Consider the following 17,632-nt stretch of genomic DNA (forward strand, 5'->3'; position numbering starts at 1 on the left):
TGGCTAGAGGGAAGAGGAGTGCGGGAGATAGGTGGTAGAGGTTGTTCACGTCCTGACCATATATGCTTATATGTTACTTTGTTGTAATATGTTAGTTTGGTCTCAGACGTGAGGTTGGGGTGTGGGCTTTGCAGTACCCTCTGTTTTTTGTTTGTGTTTTCTATGTTTTAGCAACTTGAAATTAGCCTTATATGGTTCCCAATCAGAGACAGGTGTTTGACGGTTTTCTCTGATTGAGAACCATATATAGGTTGGCTGTTCACCACTGTTTGTTTGTGGTGATTGTCTTTCGTGTCGTGTCTGCGCCACCACCGGCGACTTGTAATTAACTTAGAGGATCTGTTTGGATCGTAAAGAATACACAACAAAGCTAAGTATCTAAATGTTCCAGAGGTCTTCAGAGGCGATTATGAAATGAAAAGGGTAGTTAATAAGAAGAAAGAAATAGAGTGTAAATAATACACTTATTCCTAGCTACTAATAACATGTAAGTCGATGCTCAAATATCTTATGTTGAATTGCCTCACATTTCGTTTTACGAATTTTTACGATAGAAAATACAAACTTTTTATTCATTTTCTGTTTGGCTGCTACACGTAAACCAAGATTGAGAGTGTGGACGCTTTTCTTTATGTGACAAAATCAATAAATTGGTTAGTCGCGAACATTATTTTAAATCACTTTCCTTCTACTTTGGCTACACGTCTTTCGTCAAAATCTTTTTCCTGATTTAAGTATGCTGTCTGGCGGAGAAGCGTGTTTTAGTTCAGTTATAGGAAATCTTTACGGTGTACTTTACTCGTTCGAGCACAGTCACTAGTTTATTCTAAAAGTGTGTTGTGTATCTAATTTGGCAATTACATCGTCGTTATTCTTGTTTTTCCTTTTCTTTTATATCTTTTTTTTCTTAAACTATTCCTACGAATAAAGCTTAACTACTTGTGTCTGTGCCTTTGTTTTTTACTTTTGAATCCCCAGGTTTCCCATGACGAATTTATTTTATCCAGAGGAAACATTAAAAAAAACATATTTTACTGCATCTGCTATATGATGAAAGCTTGCTTCCGCCTTACTCATTTGGCTTTTTCACGCAAACAACGGTCGTCTACCGGCAAATATCCAAGAATCGGGGCTTTGCCTATTTAATGCCCAATCTGTTGTTAACTTAGAGAGCCCTATATTTATGTATTAGCCTAATCGTCCCTCTCTAGGTTATCTTCTAGCGGCGTCTTTTCTGGTAATAAAAAAAAAAAATGTCTAGAATGTTAGTCCTTCCAGATATTCTTCATACTTAAATTCAAAAAATCTACAAGCGTATCACTTGTATTCACTTTATTGGACCTACAGTAAATACCATAACTGTGCAGTTTAGACAAATAAGATAATATGGGATTTTAATTTTAAAAACTTTCGCCCTGTGATTCATTAAACTTTCTTTCTTTTTAGTTAATACTTGTCAAATATTTAGATGCAAGGAGCTGCGTGGAGAAGGTTTTGGTTTATTCTAAGTATTGGAACTTACGTATCTCTTAGAATTACAGCTCATTTTTAATCGAAGTTTACTTAAATGCTATCGTGATTACCATTGTTGGTTTTTTAATTAAACTTTCACAAATAACTGCCGTTTTGACCCCGCTTTTTCTCCCAACATTTTTTACAGGAAAAAACACATCTTAATGTCTTGCATTATAAAAATCTTTCCCCCTACTCTTTCTTGCATTTTCACGCAACTGTCCGTAGCGGAATTTCCACTTAATCGGCGCTACCAATTCTGCTAACTAGGGAGCTATTTTTGTTTTGGTAATATCCTCTCCGGGTTCGTTTTATCGGTAGTCCTGTTCCCTGTCGTGTTTTCTGTCTCTGCCGGTTTATGGTAAGTTTCCATGTATCTCAGTGCTCGTCTACCGTGTCTCGTTGTTGTTATTCGTGTGTATTAAAAGAAGTCAAAGTTATGATCTATCGGTGGAATCGCTAGATCGTCTACGTCTTTCTTCATAAATAATTTTCAAATACTAGATCAACAACATATTCCGTACTCGCTTATTGGTTCTGACACCACATCCCTTCTTCTCCTCTCCCTCGTCTTCAGAGGGGAGAAGGAAGAGTTATGAGAGTGACTCAGCGAAAACGCACGTTACATAAGTAAGTTGAGAAAGTGGAGTAGGTATATAGGAGTGTAAAACTGGGTGCGCGTAAACATGATTAAGGGCAGGTATTATCCTCCTTAATCTCTCGCAGACATTGTTATGATAAGGGGTATAGAGTGTCAATCGATGCTGTTTAGAGTTAAATAGGTCTCACTGGCTCTGTTAGGCTTACGCTCATTTGGTATATGTGAATTGGTATACAATTATGAGGTGGGAGGTTGTGTGAAATACTCTATTAGACTTCATGGATTATATAGCTCATTCCTTATTGTGTTACTCACGCAGTTATCAGAGGAGTTTGATTTTCATCTATAAATATGTGTTGACCAGTATTCAGAGTGTTATATCACTTGTATTTTGTTTATAGTATCAGAGGTATAAACTTCTCTCTTCAATTATCTAATTCATAGCCAGTACTCCGAGTATTTCTTCGATACCCTATCTGTGTTTACCCGTATCAGATGGTTTTACTCCTCCACTATTATTTATGCAGATGTAACAGATAATTCATCGGGTTGTTGCTCATATAAAATCTAAGGTTCCAACAGCTATTCCTGTATTGTGTTACAGTACCCAGAGGCTATCTGCGCGTGGTCTATACTCCTGACATATAGCGGCTTTACTTTAAGTAATCTGCAAGGGACGCATAGAATTTACCTTATTCAGTTGATGTTACCGTAGGACAATGTACAAAACGGGGATTCCTGTATTGTGCGTTACGCTGAGCTCATTACATGCTGATTTCCGTTAATCTAGATGTGTGTCTACAGTTATTAATCTATGGTTGATATTCACCCTTAATATCTGTGCTACAGTATCAGAGGTATTCCCTCTTTATCTGTGTGTATCTCTGAAGCTTATCTAGAGGTGAAGTCTCCCTCTGATCTATTTGTTACGTAGTGATAAATCAGGAGAGATATTCCTGTGTAATTCGTAGAAGTATTAACAGAGACAGTACTTCAGTGTGAAATTCATAATTACATAGCATATCTTTGTATACTCATGTATCAGATTGTATATCCCTATCTATGTAAGAATCAATAAGCAGGTTATCGAACAAAAAGAGTAATAGTATGGTGCATAAATTATCGAAAACCTAGCCTCAATGGCCTTATAAAACTTCTCCCATGCTCGCACTTGTGCGTATCTAAGGGCACAGACTAGAGGACTGTTGTAGTTCGACAGGGAGAGTGAGTTGGATTCAATTAGGTTATATACACTGAAGTTGATACTATAACATCTAGTTGAAACATCGCGTTACCTTAATAATGGGTTGAACCCCCACTCCCCCTCATACAAGGTGTTGAAAGCGTTCCACTGGATGCGGCCCATGTTGACTCAAATGCCTTCCACAGTTGTGTCAAGGTGGCTGTGTCCTTTCGTGGTGGACCATTTTAAGCATGGAAAAAACCAGTAGCATTGCAGTTATTGACACAAACCGATGTGCCTGGCACCTACTACCAGTAGCGTGCCGTGGGCCTGGCGCCTGGGCCTCAGTGATGTCCTACACAGTCCCACCCAATTTATATCCACCTTTGTACCATCATTTAAATGCATGGCTCTAGCACTATACATTTAGACAGAAACGCAGTATAAACAGGCGTTGCTGTCACCTTGAAATTGACATTTTTTTTCAGAGAAATGCAGGGGAAGAGGTACAATACAGTACAGTTCAACTATAGGCAAGAAACATAGATCAGAGTTGCACAGCATACGATTTATGTTAATATTCTTCTTCTATCCATTTCTGGTCCACAAACTTTGAGTGTTTAAGTCCCCCAAAAAATAAAATACAGTGGTTCACTAAACAGCGCATTGGTCGCACCCAAAGCAGTTCACCGTGATGATAAAGACACATAACTATTCACTGAAAATAAAAGAAAAACAAAATATTTGCACATAGGCTATTTGCCTATTTATTTGTAATTATAGGCTATTATTATATTAACGAAATAAAATGCGAAACATGCATACACATTTAATAAAAATAACATGCATTGTAGGCCTACTCACCAAAGACTGATTATTAGACAGTTGCGTGCGCTTAGGGGATCGTGAGAAAAATGCTGCAAGGCCATTGAGGTTGGCAAAGAAGACCTTGGATTTTTAACGTTGAGTCTCTCTTGAGTCAGTACTAAATTATGAGTCGAGATGTGCATAGCATGTGATAAGGCCATCGGTTCCCTCTCCTTAACTTTTAGCCTGCACCCCATTGAGTCCAAATGCCATGACTGCTGCTCGCCCAGTCAAAAACACTGGTGCACAATTTATCCAGACTTCATTCATTTTCCTCCAAGAACGGAAAATAAGAGCGCAATGTCATCACTCGCTTGCCGCTTGTCACATCTTCAAACCGGATAATACGCTCCTTGACTCCCTGTCCTCACATAACGCAGGACGATGAGAGAGCTGTACTCCACTCTGGTGTCCCCAAACGTGTTTTCAAAAGCAACCTATAGCTTTTTGTAAGTGGAGCCTGTGAGCCATTGACAGCGCTCATAGTTGAAACTTTGAAAAGTGGCGAACGAACGAACCCCTTTCCCGCTCGTGACAGGCTTTGTGGCGTCGGGCGACCTTCTCCTTACAATGTCTAACTTTTCTTGAAAAGTTCGTCTTGAGAATGGCGTTATAATTATATCCTCGACCAAATCGTATCTTTCTCCTTCCGCCATTGTGGGTTCAAAAACATAATTAGCGTAAAGGTTAACCGAGCGGGGAATGTTGAATTTTTGTTTATTTCTCAAAAGTTCAGTTCCTCGACTCCTTTGCATAGACCTCGCCCCCAATAGCGAATATCCTTGACCTCCATAGAAATTATACCATGATTTATGCATTGGTTATATACATCAACATCATCTCACAAAGACAGTGGACGCCCCTCATCGCTTGTCTAGCTGGCGCCCTGGTGAACACTACTTTTTGAGAGCAGCAAGCAAGGTCGTACAAGAGTCCGTCCAGGACTCTAAGCTTCTTCTCTGGTTAACACCAAATACTGTTTGTAATTCTCATACCACTTTTTCATAGCTACAATGCTCGCCATGCTAGCTAGGTTGATATCTTGGTATTGTAAAGCGGCTCCCTTAACGAGCGAGCCAGATTTCTGTTAGTAAACTCCTCTCTGCAACACACCATTTCATGGGGTTAGTATAATAGAATTAGAATAAAATGATAAGCAATCGTAAACAGAATATATAGGCACCGAGATCCTCCTCCACTTACCAATTCAACTAACAACAACCTGGACGCTGGATAATCCAGTGTTTGGACCACCACCTAAGAGGAAAGCCCAAATGACAAGTTTAAGGGACAATAAAACATCTTACAATCCTTGGGGATAATTAATATTGTGGTGGCAAATAATTTGATAAACTTCCTCGAACTTCTCTGCCGTGTCAAATGCGGGTGAGAAGGTATATATTCAGGTTATGGAACTACGTTACAGCAGTTTTACTAAATGCGGAAAAATTTCTCATATTGTTAAATGATAAATATTTTATAATATCTGATGACTGTTGTTCTAGAGAGAGCCAGCAGAAAAGCGCCATTCTAGGCCCTCACGGCCCACGTCACTTGTGACCCCCCTATATCCCTAACACACTACACTCCGTTTCACAGAAAGAGAGCAACTTCATAAGTCTTCATGTTCTTGCCTGCATTATCCAACCCTCTGAATGGCCACACATTTACAACAAATATCTTCCTTCGCGTCTCACAACTAAACTCTCTCTCTTTCGTTATACATTCTTGCGTCTCACCTCGCAAGTCCTTCAACTTGCATACTCTGGTTGGAAGATGAGGTATCTTATAAAAAGTCGACATCAAAGAGGAGGGATCATAGCGTGTCCACTCTGCGTACGATCTTTTCTCGCACTGGTCAGATCCAACTAGTGATATCATGGAAAGAGCAGGTGTTCCTAATTGTATATTGTTTATCTGACTCTCAAGTGCCTTACGTCTTTTCTAGCTGTTTACTTCATGTGTTTAACAACTTCTGCGCTATCTCTCGTCGCACCCACCCTTGGCCTGCCTAGAAAACACAAATGTAAAACACATGAAGAATTGCTTACGAGGGGGACATTGTGACGACATTTGAATCATTACTGAGTATATCAAGAACCCTAACGAGCGTGTTGCATGCGACAAAAATTCATGTCACCAACACCACCTCAAAACCTAATAAAGAGTCTTACGCGACACAACAAAAGTCTTAGTGTGGTTTAAAACATTCCTCCATATCTTCCTACCAACCAGCCCTGGTACCAATAACTTCATAACCTACAGCCAAGTACTCCAGCTGTAACACCGACCGAGGCCATGTGAACCTCTATTAACACAACCTTCAGGCGCTCATGTACGCGCGGATTACATAACACCCCCTACCTGTACCTCAGTACACAAACGCACGTCTATGTGCACTGTACCCCATTGCAACAACCACCAATGACATAGCTGTAGCGCTCCTATACTCATCTATGATAACCTCATTCAACACAACACAACCAGCCAACTGGTCCCACTGTATTCACCATCGACGCCTTGTTATCTCACCACTATTATTACATCACCAGAACCACATCTACCATAACACCACCAAGCAGAATAACCATTGAACTACTCTCACCAGGCCGGTCTATCCATATATACACTCTAGTCCAGCTCTGTACCCTCTACATACTTATCACCAGTCCTGCTCTACCTCATAACATCACTCAGCATGCAGCCCCAAATATAGAACATCACCAGCCTTGACCCAGTAGCGCAACACAGCTTCTGATACACATCTTAACGCGACGCAGGCTGCTACACAATTAACACCACGCTCAGAGCCATCATACCTCGATGAAACACACACCAAGCGCCTGTATAGCCATTAAGCCACCACCTATCTGCATTATCCTTTAACTGTAACCTAGCGGCCGTTACGTTATTAATCTCCACCAGCCTGCTACCATTGGACACCACAGCCTTGGTGTCTCCACCACGGCGAGGCCTGTGACTGCAGCTAAATACGATCTGTACTCTTCCGAAGGCCTTGTATTGGTATGTGAACCCAAGTAGTAACCACTTCTATCCCAGCTAATGATACACCATAGAATGATACGCACCACACATAAGGCTCTGCGAGTTATTCGAGATGTCTCAACCGTCTTATTAAACCACCCACACAAAGGAACTTGTACATATAAACACACCAGAGCCTGTACTCAATTAGTCGCATCACCAAGCGTGTAACCTCATTATACGACATCCTACCAAGCCTCTCATTACTGTTACAACTCCGCTACACAGCACTGATTGACCCATTAAGCACCACCAGGACGGCATAGCAGCTCATTATTATCAGTATACCGACCGAGACCTGTGTTAACCATTCAACGCTCACTCACCAGCATGTGATTCTCTCCACATATAAATCCGACCCACCAGCCTGTACCATTAACACCTTACACAGCCCCAACACGATTTGAATCTTACTCCCACTATGTCAACACTTTCATCTAAACCATCTATAAACACCACCAGACTCGCGCGCTCTCACCAGTTTAAACTAACCTAATGCACCCGCCTTGTCCTCCTACCGCGCAACATTACAGATATACTCATCAGCCAGGTCACAGCGATGTCTTGCTATATAAAGGTCTTCCCGTCTGTCTTCCTCATGTCTATCTTAACCAACGGCACTTGCATCCAAAGTGTCGAGTACGCGATCACAATCCATACGCGCATATACGTGTGACCGTTAACTACACCGACTGAGCACCTATACTCTTAAGGGAATACCTCTGATACTGTAACACAATACAGGAATACCTCTGATACTGTAACACAATATAGGAATACCTCTGATACTGTAACACAATATAGGAATGAGCTATATACAGACCTTATTGAATTAACCCTCCCCTCAAAATGACAATAAACCACTGTAGCCTACAGCACAGCCACATCTACCTATCCCCTTAAATAACAATGTCTGGAGATTAAGGGCCTACTCCTCTCATCATGTGTTCCTCCCTCCTCTCCTCTCCTCTCCACTTCCTCTTGTAACGGCGTTCTAGATCTTCCTCCTCCTCAGACGAGGAGAGGAGAGAAGGATCGGTGGACCAATACGCAGCGAGATATGTTGACATAATGAATTTATTGAAAAGACGAAGACTGACACGAACTATACTTGACTTATACAAAATAACAAACAAACAACGTAGACAGACCTGATCATGGAACTTACATAAAACACGCAGAACTCACGAACAGGAACAGACTACAATAAACGAACCGAACAACCAAAACAGTCCCGTGTGGTGCGCAGACACAGACACGGAAGACAATCACCCACAAACAAACAGTGTGAACAGCCAACCTATATATGGTTCTCAATCAGAGGAAAACGTCAAACACCTGTCTCTGATTGAGAACCATATAAGGCTAATTTCAAGTGCCCTAAACATAGAAAACACAAAACATACAATGCCCACCCCAACTCACGCCCTGACCAACTAAACATATACAAAAATAACATAAAATAGGTCAGGAACGTGACACCTCTACCCCTCCTCTCCTCTCCTCTTCCTCTACCCCTCCTCTCCTCTCCTCTCCTCTCCTCCAAACCATCTGGCCTCAACCCTGGAATTCTAGGTTCAATCCTTCATTAGACAGACAGTCAGTTCTACTGTATGGACTCAACAGGGTTGGGTTTATTTAGCTCAACTTTGGTTTAACTTGGTGAAATTTAAAAACAGAGAATTGTATGATTTTCTACCAGAGTTGAAAGTCACAGCTGTTGTTTGTAATGTACATGCCATTGAAACTGTAAAATGCACTGAAAAGTAAGAGGGATACATAAACAACCAAACAAACTGGTTCCTGTTTAGGACAAACATTCTTAGGTAAAGAAGCAACATTTTCCTCCCTGATTACAGTCCCATATTCCAAAACCCCTGTGATTTTATAGGGGAGTGCTTTCTTTAACAGTTATGAGGGCATGGGTGAGGGGGGAATGGAATCAAAACACAGAGCCAAAACTTCACCCCCCATCCTCCCCCTCACTTCACCCCCCAAACACCAGCCCAGCAGCCCAGCAGTCAAAATCGTCTACTCTTCCCAAACGGCTCACAAAAGCCTCTTTAATAAACTCCACAATCTTGACAGAGCTTGATATTATGGTAGTTGACTTGTCATGTTAGAGGCCAAATAAGACTACTGCACTTAGTAATAGTCCTTATAGTAGTACTGTTTTTTGTTTTGTGTGTTGTGTGTGGGTGTGTGTGTGTGTGGTGTGGTGTGTGTGTGTGGTGTGTGTGTGTGTGTGTGTGTGTGTGTGTGTGTTGTGTGTGTGTGTGTGTGTGTGTGTGTGTGTGTGTGTGTGTGTGTGTGGTGTGTGTGTGTGTGTATATATGGAAGTATTAGAATCCAAGGCTAGGACATTATGAAATCACATCAAACTGTCCCACCCAAACAGCAGCCTAACATACAAGAAACATTCTCTCACTACACTAACAACATTTACTTATACAACCAATCAAACACTGAAGCAGGCCCCAGGCCCGACACAGAGAGAGATAAGAGGGAGGAGAGAGAGGAAGAGATGCACACCACACACACAACAAAGGCTTCTGCGCACTTGTCAGGGGTACAGATTGAGTGCAAAGCAGAAGCCAAGACACCATGGGAAGAGTTAAGGTAAACTGTCCAGTCACAGACAGACTAGAGGCTGATAGGAAGAGCCATCCTAATCACAAACAAATAAAAGCACGTCACTCTACTATCATGTGTGTGTTGTGGTGGTGGGGGGCCTCGCCTCTGTCCTGTCCCAACCACTCACCCTTCCTGTCTGACTCTCTACCATAATCTGCTCTCCGTCTGACTCTCTTCACTGCTCTATACCTCTCCTCTTTCTCAGCATAAGACGCGACAAAAGGTTCTATAAATTAACCCGAAGGAACGTTCTGTAATCTAATATTTATGAAACTAAGTGTGCTCACACCCGTTCTTTATTTCTTCACCCGTCCCGTCTCCAGACATTCCTCTGTGTTCCCCTTGTGCAGGCCGTTTGGCACCACACTCAGTTTCGCGAACATCTAGCTGCAGCTCTGCGCAATCAGAGCAGAGTGTATATGATATGAGACCCAGCCTAGCTGGCTGAAATCACTAGGCATGGATCTGAAATGGGCCTAATCCCTATCGTGGCACTATATAATGGCCTGGTCACAAGTAGTGCACTAAATAGGCAATAGGGTATCATTTTGGAGGTGGCCCATATGAGCCTTTAGGATGGCCACACTAATCTCCCTTTTACATGAACCTACTAAATCACTAGGTATATGCCCCCAGTGTAAATATGGCTTACATACTTAATACTCTATAGTCACACTGGTCAATAATATACTGTATCATACAAATTAGGCAATCCTTTAATAAATGACACCAAATATTGAACTGATAACCCTGGAATAGAACATMATTCCCATAGTATTATGGTTCTTCATTTATCCATAGTTTAGCTTGGTAGAGAGGAGTAGCTCAACACAATCTGGCCTTAATGACCATGTACTCTTATAATCTTCACCCGACACAGCCACCCCTCGGAGCCTGGTTCCTCTCTAGGTTTCTAGGATCCTGCCTTTCTAGGGAGTTTCTCCTAGCTGCTTCTGCATCTGCATTGCTTGCTCTTTGAGCATCCAGACCTATGGTTCAGGCTGAGAGAATACTCATCTCCTTTCAGGGGAAAAAGCAGGTTAGGAATGGAGCTTCTCTTTCAGTTCAGTGTGTAGACCAGGCCAGGAACTGCATCTGTCTGTCACGCAGGCTATTTTCTGGCACGACAGCATGACGCAGAAAATGAGTGTGTGCTGGGTGTGTGTGCTGTGAGCGTGTCAGCATTACAGTATTGTCATACACAAASGTTCTACCATCTTCCACTGCGGCCCCCCATAAGAATCGCTATAATATGTTAACATGTGTGCTTATGAATCTGTGTGGGTGTGTTCAGCATGACAGCGACATGCCCCAGAACATCTTCCCTTACATACTGAATGAGTGAACTCTGGGGGGCTGGGACGGGAATTACAATCCTGACTGACGTTCCTCGTTCCTGCAGGAAATTYCTTTTACGAGGCAGCAGTGAGATGCTTTATGACCGCTGGACAGGTGCACGCTATGTGTTCCTCTCTCTCTCGTTGTTCCTCTCTCTCTCGTTGTTCCTCTCTCTCTCTCTCTCGACTGGACGTCCCGTTTTGATGACTGGCCTTGCCTCAACATGCCGAACCCAAGCATCCATGTGAACTAAACTTTCTCCCAAATCAACATTATCATTCACACACAAGTCTTAATAATGACTGTACATACATGGTAGTAAATACTTAGGACAAGGAGTTAGAACCTTGTCATAACCTATGACAACTAGCATCTGTGGTCCCGTGTGGCTCAGTTGGTAGAGCATGGCGCTTGCAACGCCAGGGTTGTGGGTTCATTCCCCACGGGGGGACCAGGATGAATATGTATGAACTTTCCAATTTGTAAGTCGCTCTGGATAAGAGCGTCTGCTAAATGACTTAAATGTAATGTAAAATGTAATTTTTCCTGAAAGGGTCATCTGGTGAGGAGGAAAAACTCCTGGCCTTACCTACAGGACATAGGATACTGTACACATATTTTCCATGGGTACCGTGTCAGTGTGAGTAACAGGACTAGCCTGGAACTGGGGTCTCAGAGCAGAGTAATAAACACCTTGTCAGCAGTTTATAACTGCAGCACACAGAGTACAGGTCTGGTACGGTACAACAGTACAGCAGTATAGCTGGGGGAAAGACAGCCAAGCACTTATCTTCTCTCCCTTATTTCCAGATAACAATTTCCAGAGAGCGCGCAAACTGGGTGCTGCGTGGCACTAGCTTTAAAAAAGGAGCAGAAAGCAATGCTCTTGGGCCATTTACGAATCTGTTTCTGCTGACCAGTTGAATTCCTCCTCCTGCCCTACATTCTTTCTCTCTTCTCCTCCTCCTGCCCTACCTCTTCTCTCTTCTCCTCCTCTGCCCTACCTCTTTCTCTCTTCTCCTCCTCCTGCCCTACCTCTTTCTCTCTTCTCCTCCTCCTGCCCTACCTCTTCTCTCTTTCTCATCCTCCTGCCCTACCTCTTTCTCTCTTCTCCTCCTCCCTACCTCTTCTCTCTTCCCTCCTGACCTACACTCTCTCTCTTCTCCTCCTCCGCCCTACCTCTTTCTCTCTTCTCCTCCTGCCCTACCTCTTCTCTCTTTCTCCTCCTCCTGCCCCTACTCTCTTTCTCTCTTCTCCTCCTTCCCCTGCCCTACCTCTTTCCCTCTTCTCCTCCTCCCTACACTCTTTCTCTCTTCTCCTCCTGCCTACATCTTTTCTCTTCTCCTCCTGACCTACTCTTTCTCTCTTCTCCTCCTGCCCTACCTCTTTCTCTCTCTCCTCCTGCCCCCCTACTTTCCTCTTCTCCTCCTGCCCTATTCTCTCTTCTCCTCTGCCCAGCTCTTCTCTCTTCTCCTCCGACCTAACTCTTTCTCTCTCTCCTGCCTACCTCTTCTCTCTTCTCCTCCTGCCCTACCTCTTTCTCTCTTCTCCTCCTGCCCTACCTCTTTCTCCCTTCTCCCCTGCCCTACCTCTTTCTCTCTCTCTCACTCTCCTTTCCTCTTTCTTTCTTTAACCAGTTATATATTAATCTGTACTTAAACTAAAGAGACTGATGTCATGTATCCTAGGGCAGCTACAGGCTACATGGAAAAACACTAACAGGTGCTGTTATTCAGTTGTCATTGTCTGTATTCCCCAAACTTGGCTGCATACAAAAGGTGTTGTGTTGTGTGCCTGTGTCACTTTGTGTGTGTGTGGATTGCATGTGTGTGTGCGTGCATGCAAATGCGTGGTTTAGAGCAAGAATGTGCCAAGCCTGGTCTTGCTGCTCGGCATTGATGATTTATTGAGAAAGACGATCAAACAGCCAAACACAGACAACAGAGAGAATGGATGTGATCGGGAGAGAATGGATGGATCGGCGAAGAAGGATGTATCGGGGAGAGAACGGATGTATCGGGGAGAAAAGGATGTGACGGGAAAAACGGATTGTCGGGGAGAAAGATGTATCGGGGAGAGAAAACGGATGATCGGGGATGAGAATGGATGTGACGGGAAGAGAACGGATGTGATCGTGGAGAGAAGGATGTGATCGTGGAGAGAAGGGATGTATGCGGGGAAGAACGGATGTGATCGGGAGAGAAGAGATGTGATCGGGAGAGAGACGGATGTGATCGGGGAAGAAAAAAATCGGGAGAGAAGATGTATGGAGAGAACGGATGTATCGGGGAAGGATGAAGAACCATCACAAAAAGCAGCCTGCATTTCGTTACTAATGAATTTAGTTATTATGTGTCCTCCACTTAATCCACCCAGGCTTATTACAGCTGAGAGGAGAAGACAACCTTCGCCTGGTTGGCCCTGGCGAGCCTCAGCCGGAACTATTAAAGACATTATTATTACGAGAGTAGGCGCGGGTGCAGTCAGTGACATACACAACGGGAGGATTTTAGGAGAACAGAGAAGAAACAAATTAGACAATTATCATTCTAGACTAAAAGACGAGAAGAGAAAGAAAGAGAGCCTCTGGCTAAACGCTCTGTCTGTCTGTCAAGTTCAACTACTGAACAACAGTATGAGCCATGATGATCAGAAACATACACAGACTGCCGCTAGGACGCCCTCACAACTATTCCACTTGATCCAGCATGAGCAAACCAAAACATACACACGCACACAAAATAAGTTAAATGAACGAGGTGAAAAGTTTGAACAGTGGGCCATTTTCTCACCATGACCCACACAGAGACAATTAAGAAGTATAAGAGTAACACCAGGTCGATCAAAATGTCAAACTAAGCTTACCGAAGTAGTCTGCCTTTGGCTGGGCGTCCATCTCCTTCTCCAGACGCTTGGTCAGGGCTTCTAATTTGATCTCGGCGGCAGACGGCCCCTGCTCCGGCTGAACATGGAGAGTCTGGCTGGGCAGTTTGAGAGCTCTGGGGGTGCTGGGGGCTTCAGACTGGGGTTGGGATTGGAGTTGGCATGCCTCACCACCAGAGGACAGCTGGCTGTCTAGGCCAGAGGGCACATCCACCCCCATGGCCACTTGCCTGCCCTGCGCCTGGCCTAYACCTTGACCCTGGCCAAAGCTTCTAGAGACACTGGTTCCAGAGGGAGAGGCAGAGGCAGGGAAGTAAGCTCCAGTGGTGGCTTTGGGCTGGGCTGTCTCAGATGGGGGTACAGGTGGGACAGCCACTTGAGCAGGGGTGGGGCTGGGGGTGAGAGCCACAGGACTCTGAGAGAGCCCGTTCTGGCCTAGATTTCCATGGTTGGCTGTTGATCTTGGGCTCATAGAGGATGCTGCTGAGTAAGGGCCTGTTGGCGGTGTAACAGGGGCAAGTTGGGGAGACAGCTGCTGGTACAGGTCAGCTCCACCAGTGAAGGCACTCAGAGGGAGCGGTGCAATCAGCTCTGGGTTCCCCAAGCTCCGCATCCAGTCTGCTGCAGCCCCAGCATCAGCCACCGTGGGGGGTCTCTGCYGCACTAGTAGAGTGGCAGCCTTGCTCTGGTGCAGTCTAGTGGGGCTCGGAGACTGTAGGCTGTCGGAGAAGGAGGGATATGGTGAGTGGTGTGGGGGCTGCTGAGATGGGCTAAACATAAGGCCTGATGATCCACCAGGGCTGGAGGATCCTGAGGAGGCCTGGCCACCCCTGGAGGAGTAGGAGGCCGAAGTGCCCGAGGGACTGGCAGGGTGACCAGAAGCAGGTGTGTGTGCGTTCCCAGGGCTGATGGGACTCAAGGCGTGGTGGTAAGAATGCGGCTCAAAACGCTCCTTGTTATCGTAATTGTTTCCGTAGCCGTATGACTGTTGACTGGGTGAATGGTGTTTCAGAGCGTCATTGGGCGCGTACTGACTCGCGCCACTGGCGGTGCCTGGCAAAGGGCCAGAGAGTATGGGAGGCTTGGCTGCAGCTTCTCCTGCCTGTCTGTAGCTATTGATAGGCGGCCTGTCTTTGGTGTAAAACGTGCTGTCTGCCGCTCTGTTTTGACCCCCGTTCATTCTCACTRCCAAATTGTTTTTGGCAATTTCCTCTTGCTGTTTCTGTATGTGGATTTTTGTCATTTTGGAGGCAAAAACYCTCCTGGTTTCTTCAAAGTCGGAGTTGTTCCGTGCATCCCTCTTCATTCGGAACAACCCGTCCCTAGATGCCTCATACATATTGAGGTCTTCTAAAAACTTACTTGCCTCAAGATCCAAATCGTCGTATTTATCCATCTTGAAGTGAATTACAAAATGTGTATAAACTATGATCTGATTTAAGGTTCGAGCCACAACTTTCACAAAAAAACGTTCTGTCCAAAATCAAATAAAAAGTAGGCTAGCCAATAAAAACAATGTTAAACACAGTAAACAATTGAAACGAAAGGATTAAATCCAAACCCTCGTCACTCCCAAAGTAAAAGATTACCAGTCTACTGTCCAGTCCAGGCAGCGGAGAGAGAGCACTGTCAAGCGGTATTCTGACGTGGAGATCCCGACCTGAAGTTGAATTACAGTTTCTCCCGGAATGTGTCAACTATCCCGCGGAAGCAATTATGCCTAGGCCTACTCCGGAATGGACAAAGATCCGAATAATAGCGAGAAGAAGCTCCGTCCTCCCCCTCCGTGAGCCAGCTGACTCTGCTCGCAACAGGATACTGTCTGGTTATAAAGTCAGATCAGATAGCCTACGACCCCTTTCCGAACTTCACTATGGCGCTCACAGCCGAAGCATCCATTCAAAACACGTTGTTTGCAACTTTGTAGCGAGTGCATGCGTTCCAAACTTTTCCCGCAAGTTGCTAAACAAATTCCAGTGGGGTCCTATCTAATTTAGCTCGCCTATAATTGAACAGTTATTACAAGTGCGTACGGCAAAATATACTGAACTAAAGCAAACCTCTTGGTCCGAATGTGGATAGTGTGGAGTCGACCGTGGGATTAGGGAGCGCTGTTTGTTTTTAAAGGCGCAGTGTTCACTTCATTCTGGAGTAGATTTTGATTCACGATATCCGGACCCCCAGATAACTCAAGGGACATAGCTTAACAAACATTCACCTTTAGGCTATGTTCTTTTTTTTTATCACACATTGTTTATTTATATACTTACTTTATACCCACAATCTCTTTGGCTACCTTGTTGGTGCAGAACCAACTGAATTAAAGTTCATTATGAATCAACAGTGTAATAGCTAAGGAATCATGTAGGGCTACAAAGTGTGATTTGCAGTCTAAATTAGTCCCTAAAAATTTTTGGGCCACATATGGTTAATGTGGATTTATACATTCAGATGACTCAAGTTCATATGATGTGCTGACAAATGCGTATCGGCTGCTTTGACATGTTCACATCTTGTTTAAGTAAAAAAAAAAAGTGTCAAGTTTTCAAGTTTTTTCAGGGAGTCCAGAGCAGAACAGGCCGCCCACCCAGCTTATTCAATGGTAGGGAAAACCATGGCATATTGGTTAATAATTACTGATGACTATACTCTGCCCCCTCTACTGTCATGGATGTATGATGTCACTCATTCCCATCTAACCAGGTGCATGATGAAAAATAAACAGGCTTTGACCTCCCAGCGCCCAGAGGCTCCAAGAAACCAGAGCATCGTCGCTGTGCCCGATTATACTCCCCACTCTATTGTGTTCCAGGTCCCGACCCAGGGTGGAAAGTTGGTGGGAGGAGAGGGAGGGCAGGGGTAGTGCTAAGATCATAGACTGTATGAACCTGAGCTATAACCTGACATATTAATGGATTCCCATAAGAAATGCACAATGGTGCTTTGTGGCTGGGAAGTACTGTTGTACTAATCAAATCAAATTGTTTTGGTCACATACATGTTTTTAGCAGATGTTATTGCGGGTGTAGCGAAATGCTTGTGTTTCTAGCTCCAACAGTGCAGTAATATCTAACAAGTAATATCTAACAATTTCACAACAATACACACAAATCTAACGTAAAAGAATGGAATTAAGAAAATATATATATTTGGACGAGCAATGTCRGAGTGGCATAGACTAAAATACAGTAGAATAGAATAAAATACAATTTATACATATGAGATGAGTAATACAAAATATGTAAACATTACTGTGTGGAAAAGGAGGGGGGAGTGTCACGGTCGTCGTAAGGATTGGACCAAGGTGCAGCGCGGTAGGCGTACATTTTCTTTTATTTAAATGAACACCAAACAAAAACAACAAAGTACTGAACGAAATGTGAAGCTACTGGYGTGCACACAGGCAACTATCTGTAGACAAGATCCCACGAAACACAAAGGGGAAATGGCTGCCTAAATATGATCCCCAATCAGAGACAACGATAAACAGCTGTTTCTGATTGGGAAGCATACTAGTCACTATCACGCCCCAACCAACATAGAGAATAAACAGCTCTCTATGGTCAGGG

The 17,632-nt window shown here is 43.9% G+C and overlaps 2 protein-coding genes across 2 annotated transcripts in view; one reads left to right on the plus strand and one right to left on the minus strand.

Moving 5' to 3' along the window:
* The window catches only part of LOC111964929 (Wilms tumor protein 1-interacting protein), a 47,998-nt gene extending 31,835 nt beyond the window's left edge, over positions 1 to 16,163 (minus strand). The window contains 1 exon segment of the mRNA XM_023988803.2: positions 14,046 to 16,163. Coding sequence (XP_023844571.2) covers positions 14,046 to 15,459 — 1,414 coding nt within the window. The 5' untranslated portion in view covers positions 15,460 to 16,163.
* znrf2b (zinc and ring finger 2b) overlaps positions 1 to 17,632 on the plus strand; it is a 261,841-nt gene that overhangs the window by 204,617 nt on the left and 39,592 nt on the right. The gene's annotated exons all lie outside the window — the stretch shown is intronic.

The sequence above is a fragment of the Salvelinus sp. IW2-2015 genome, linkage group LG6.1 (genome assembly GCF_002910315.2).
Source record: "Salvelinus sp. IW2-2015 linkage group LG6.1, ASM291031v2, whole genome shotgun sequence".
NCBI classification, from domain to species: Eukaryota; Metazoa; Chordata; class Actinopteri; order Salmoniformes; family Salmonidae; genus Salvelinus; species Salvelinus sp. IW2-2015.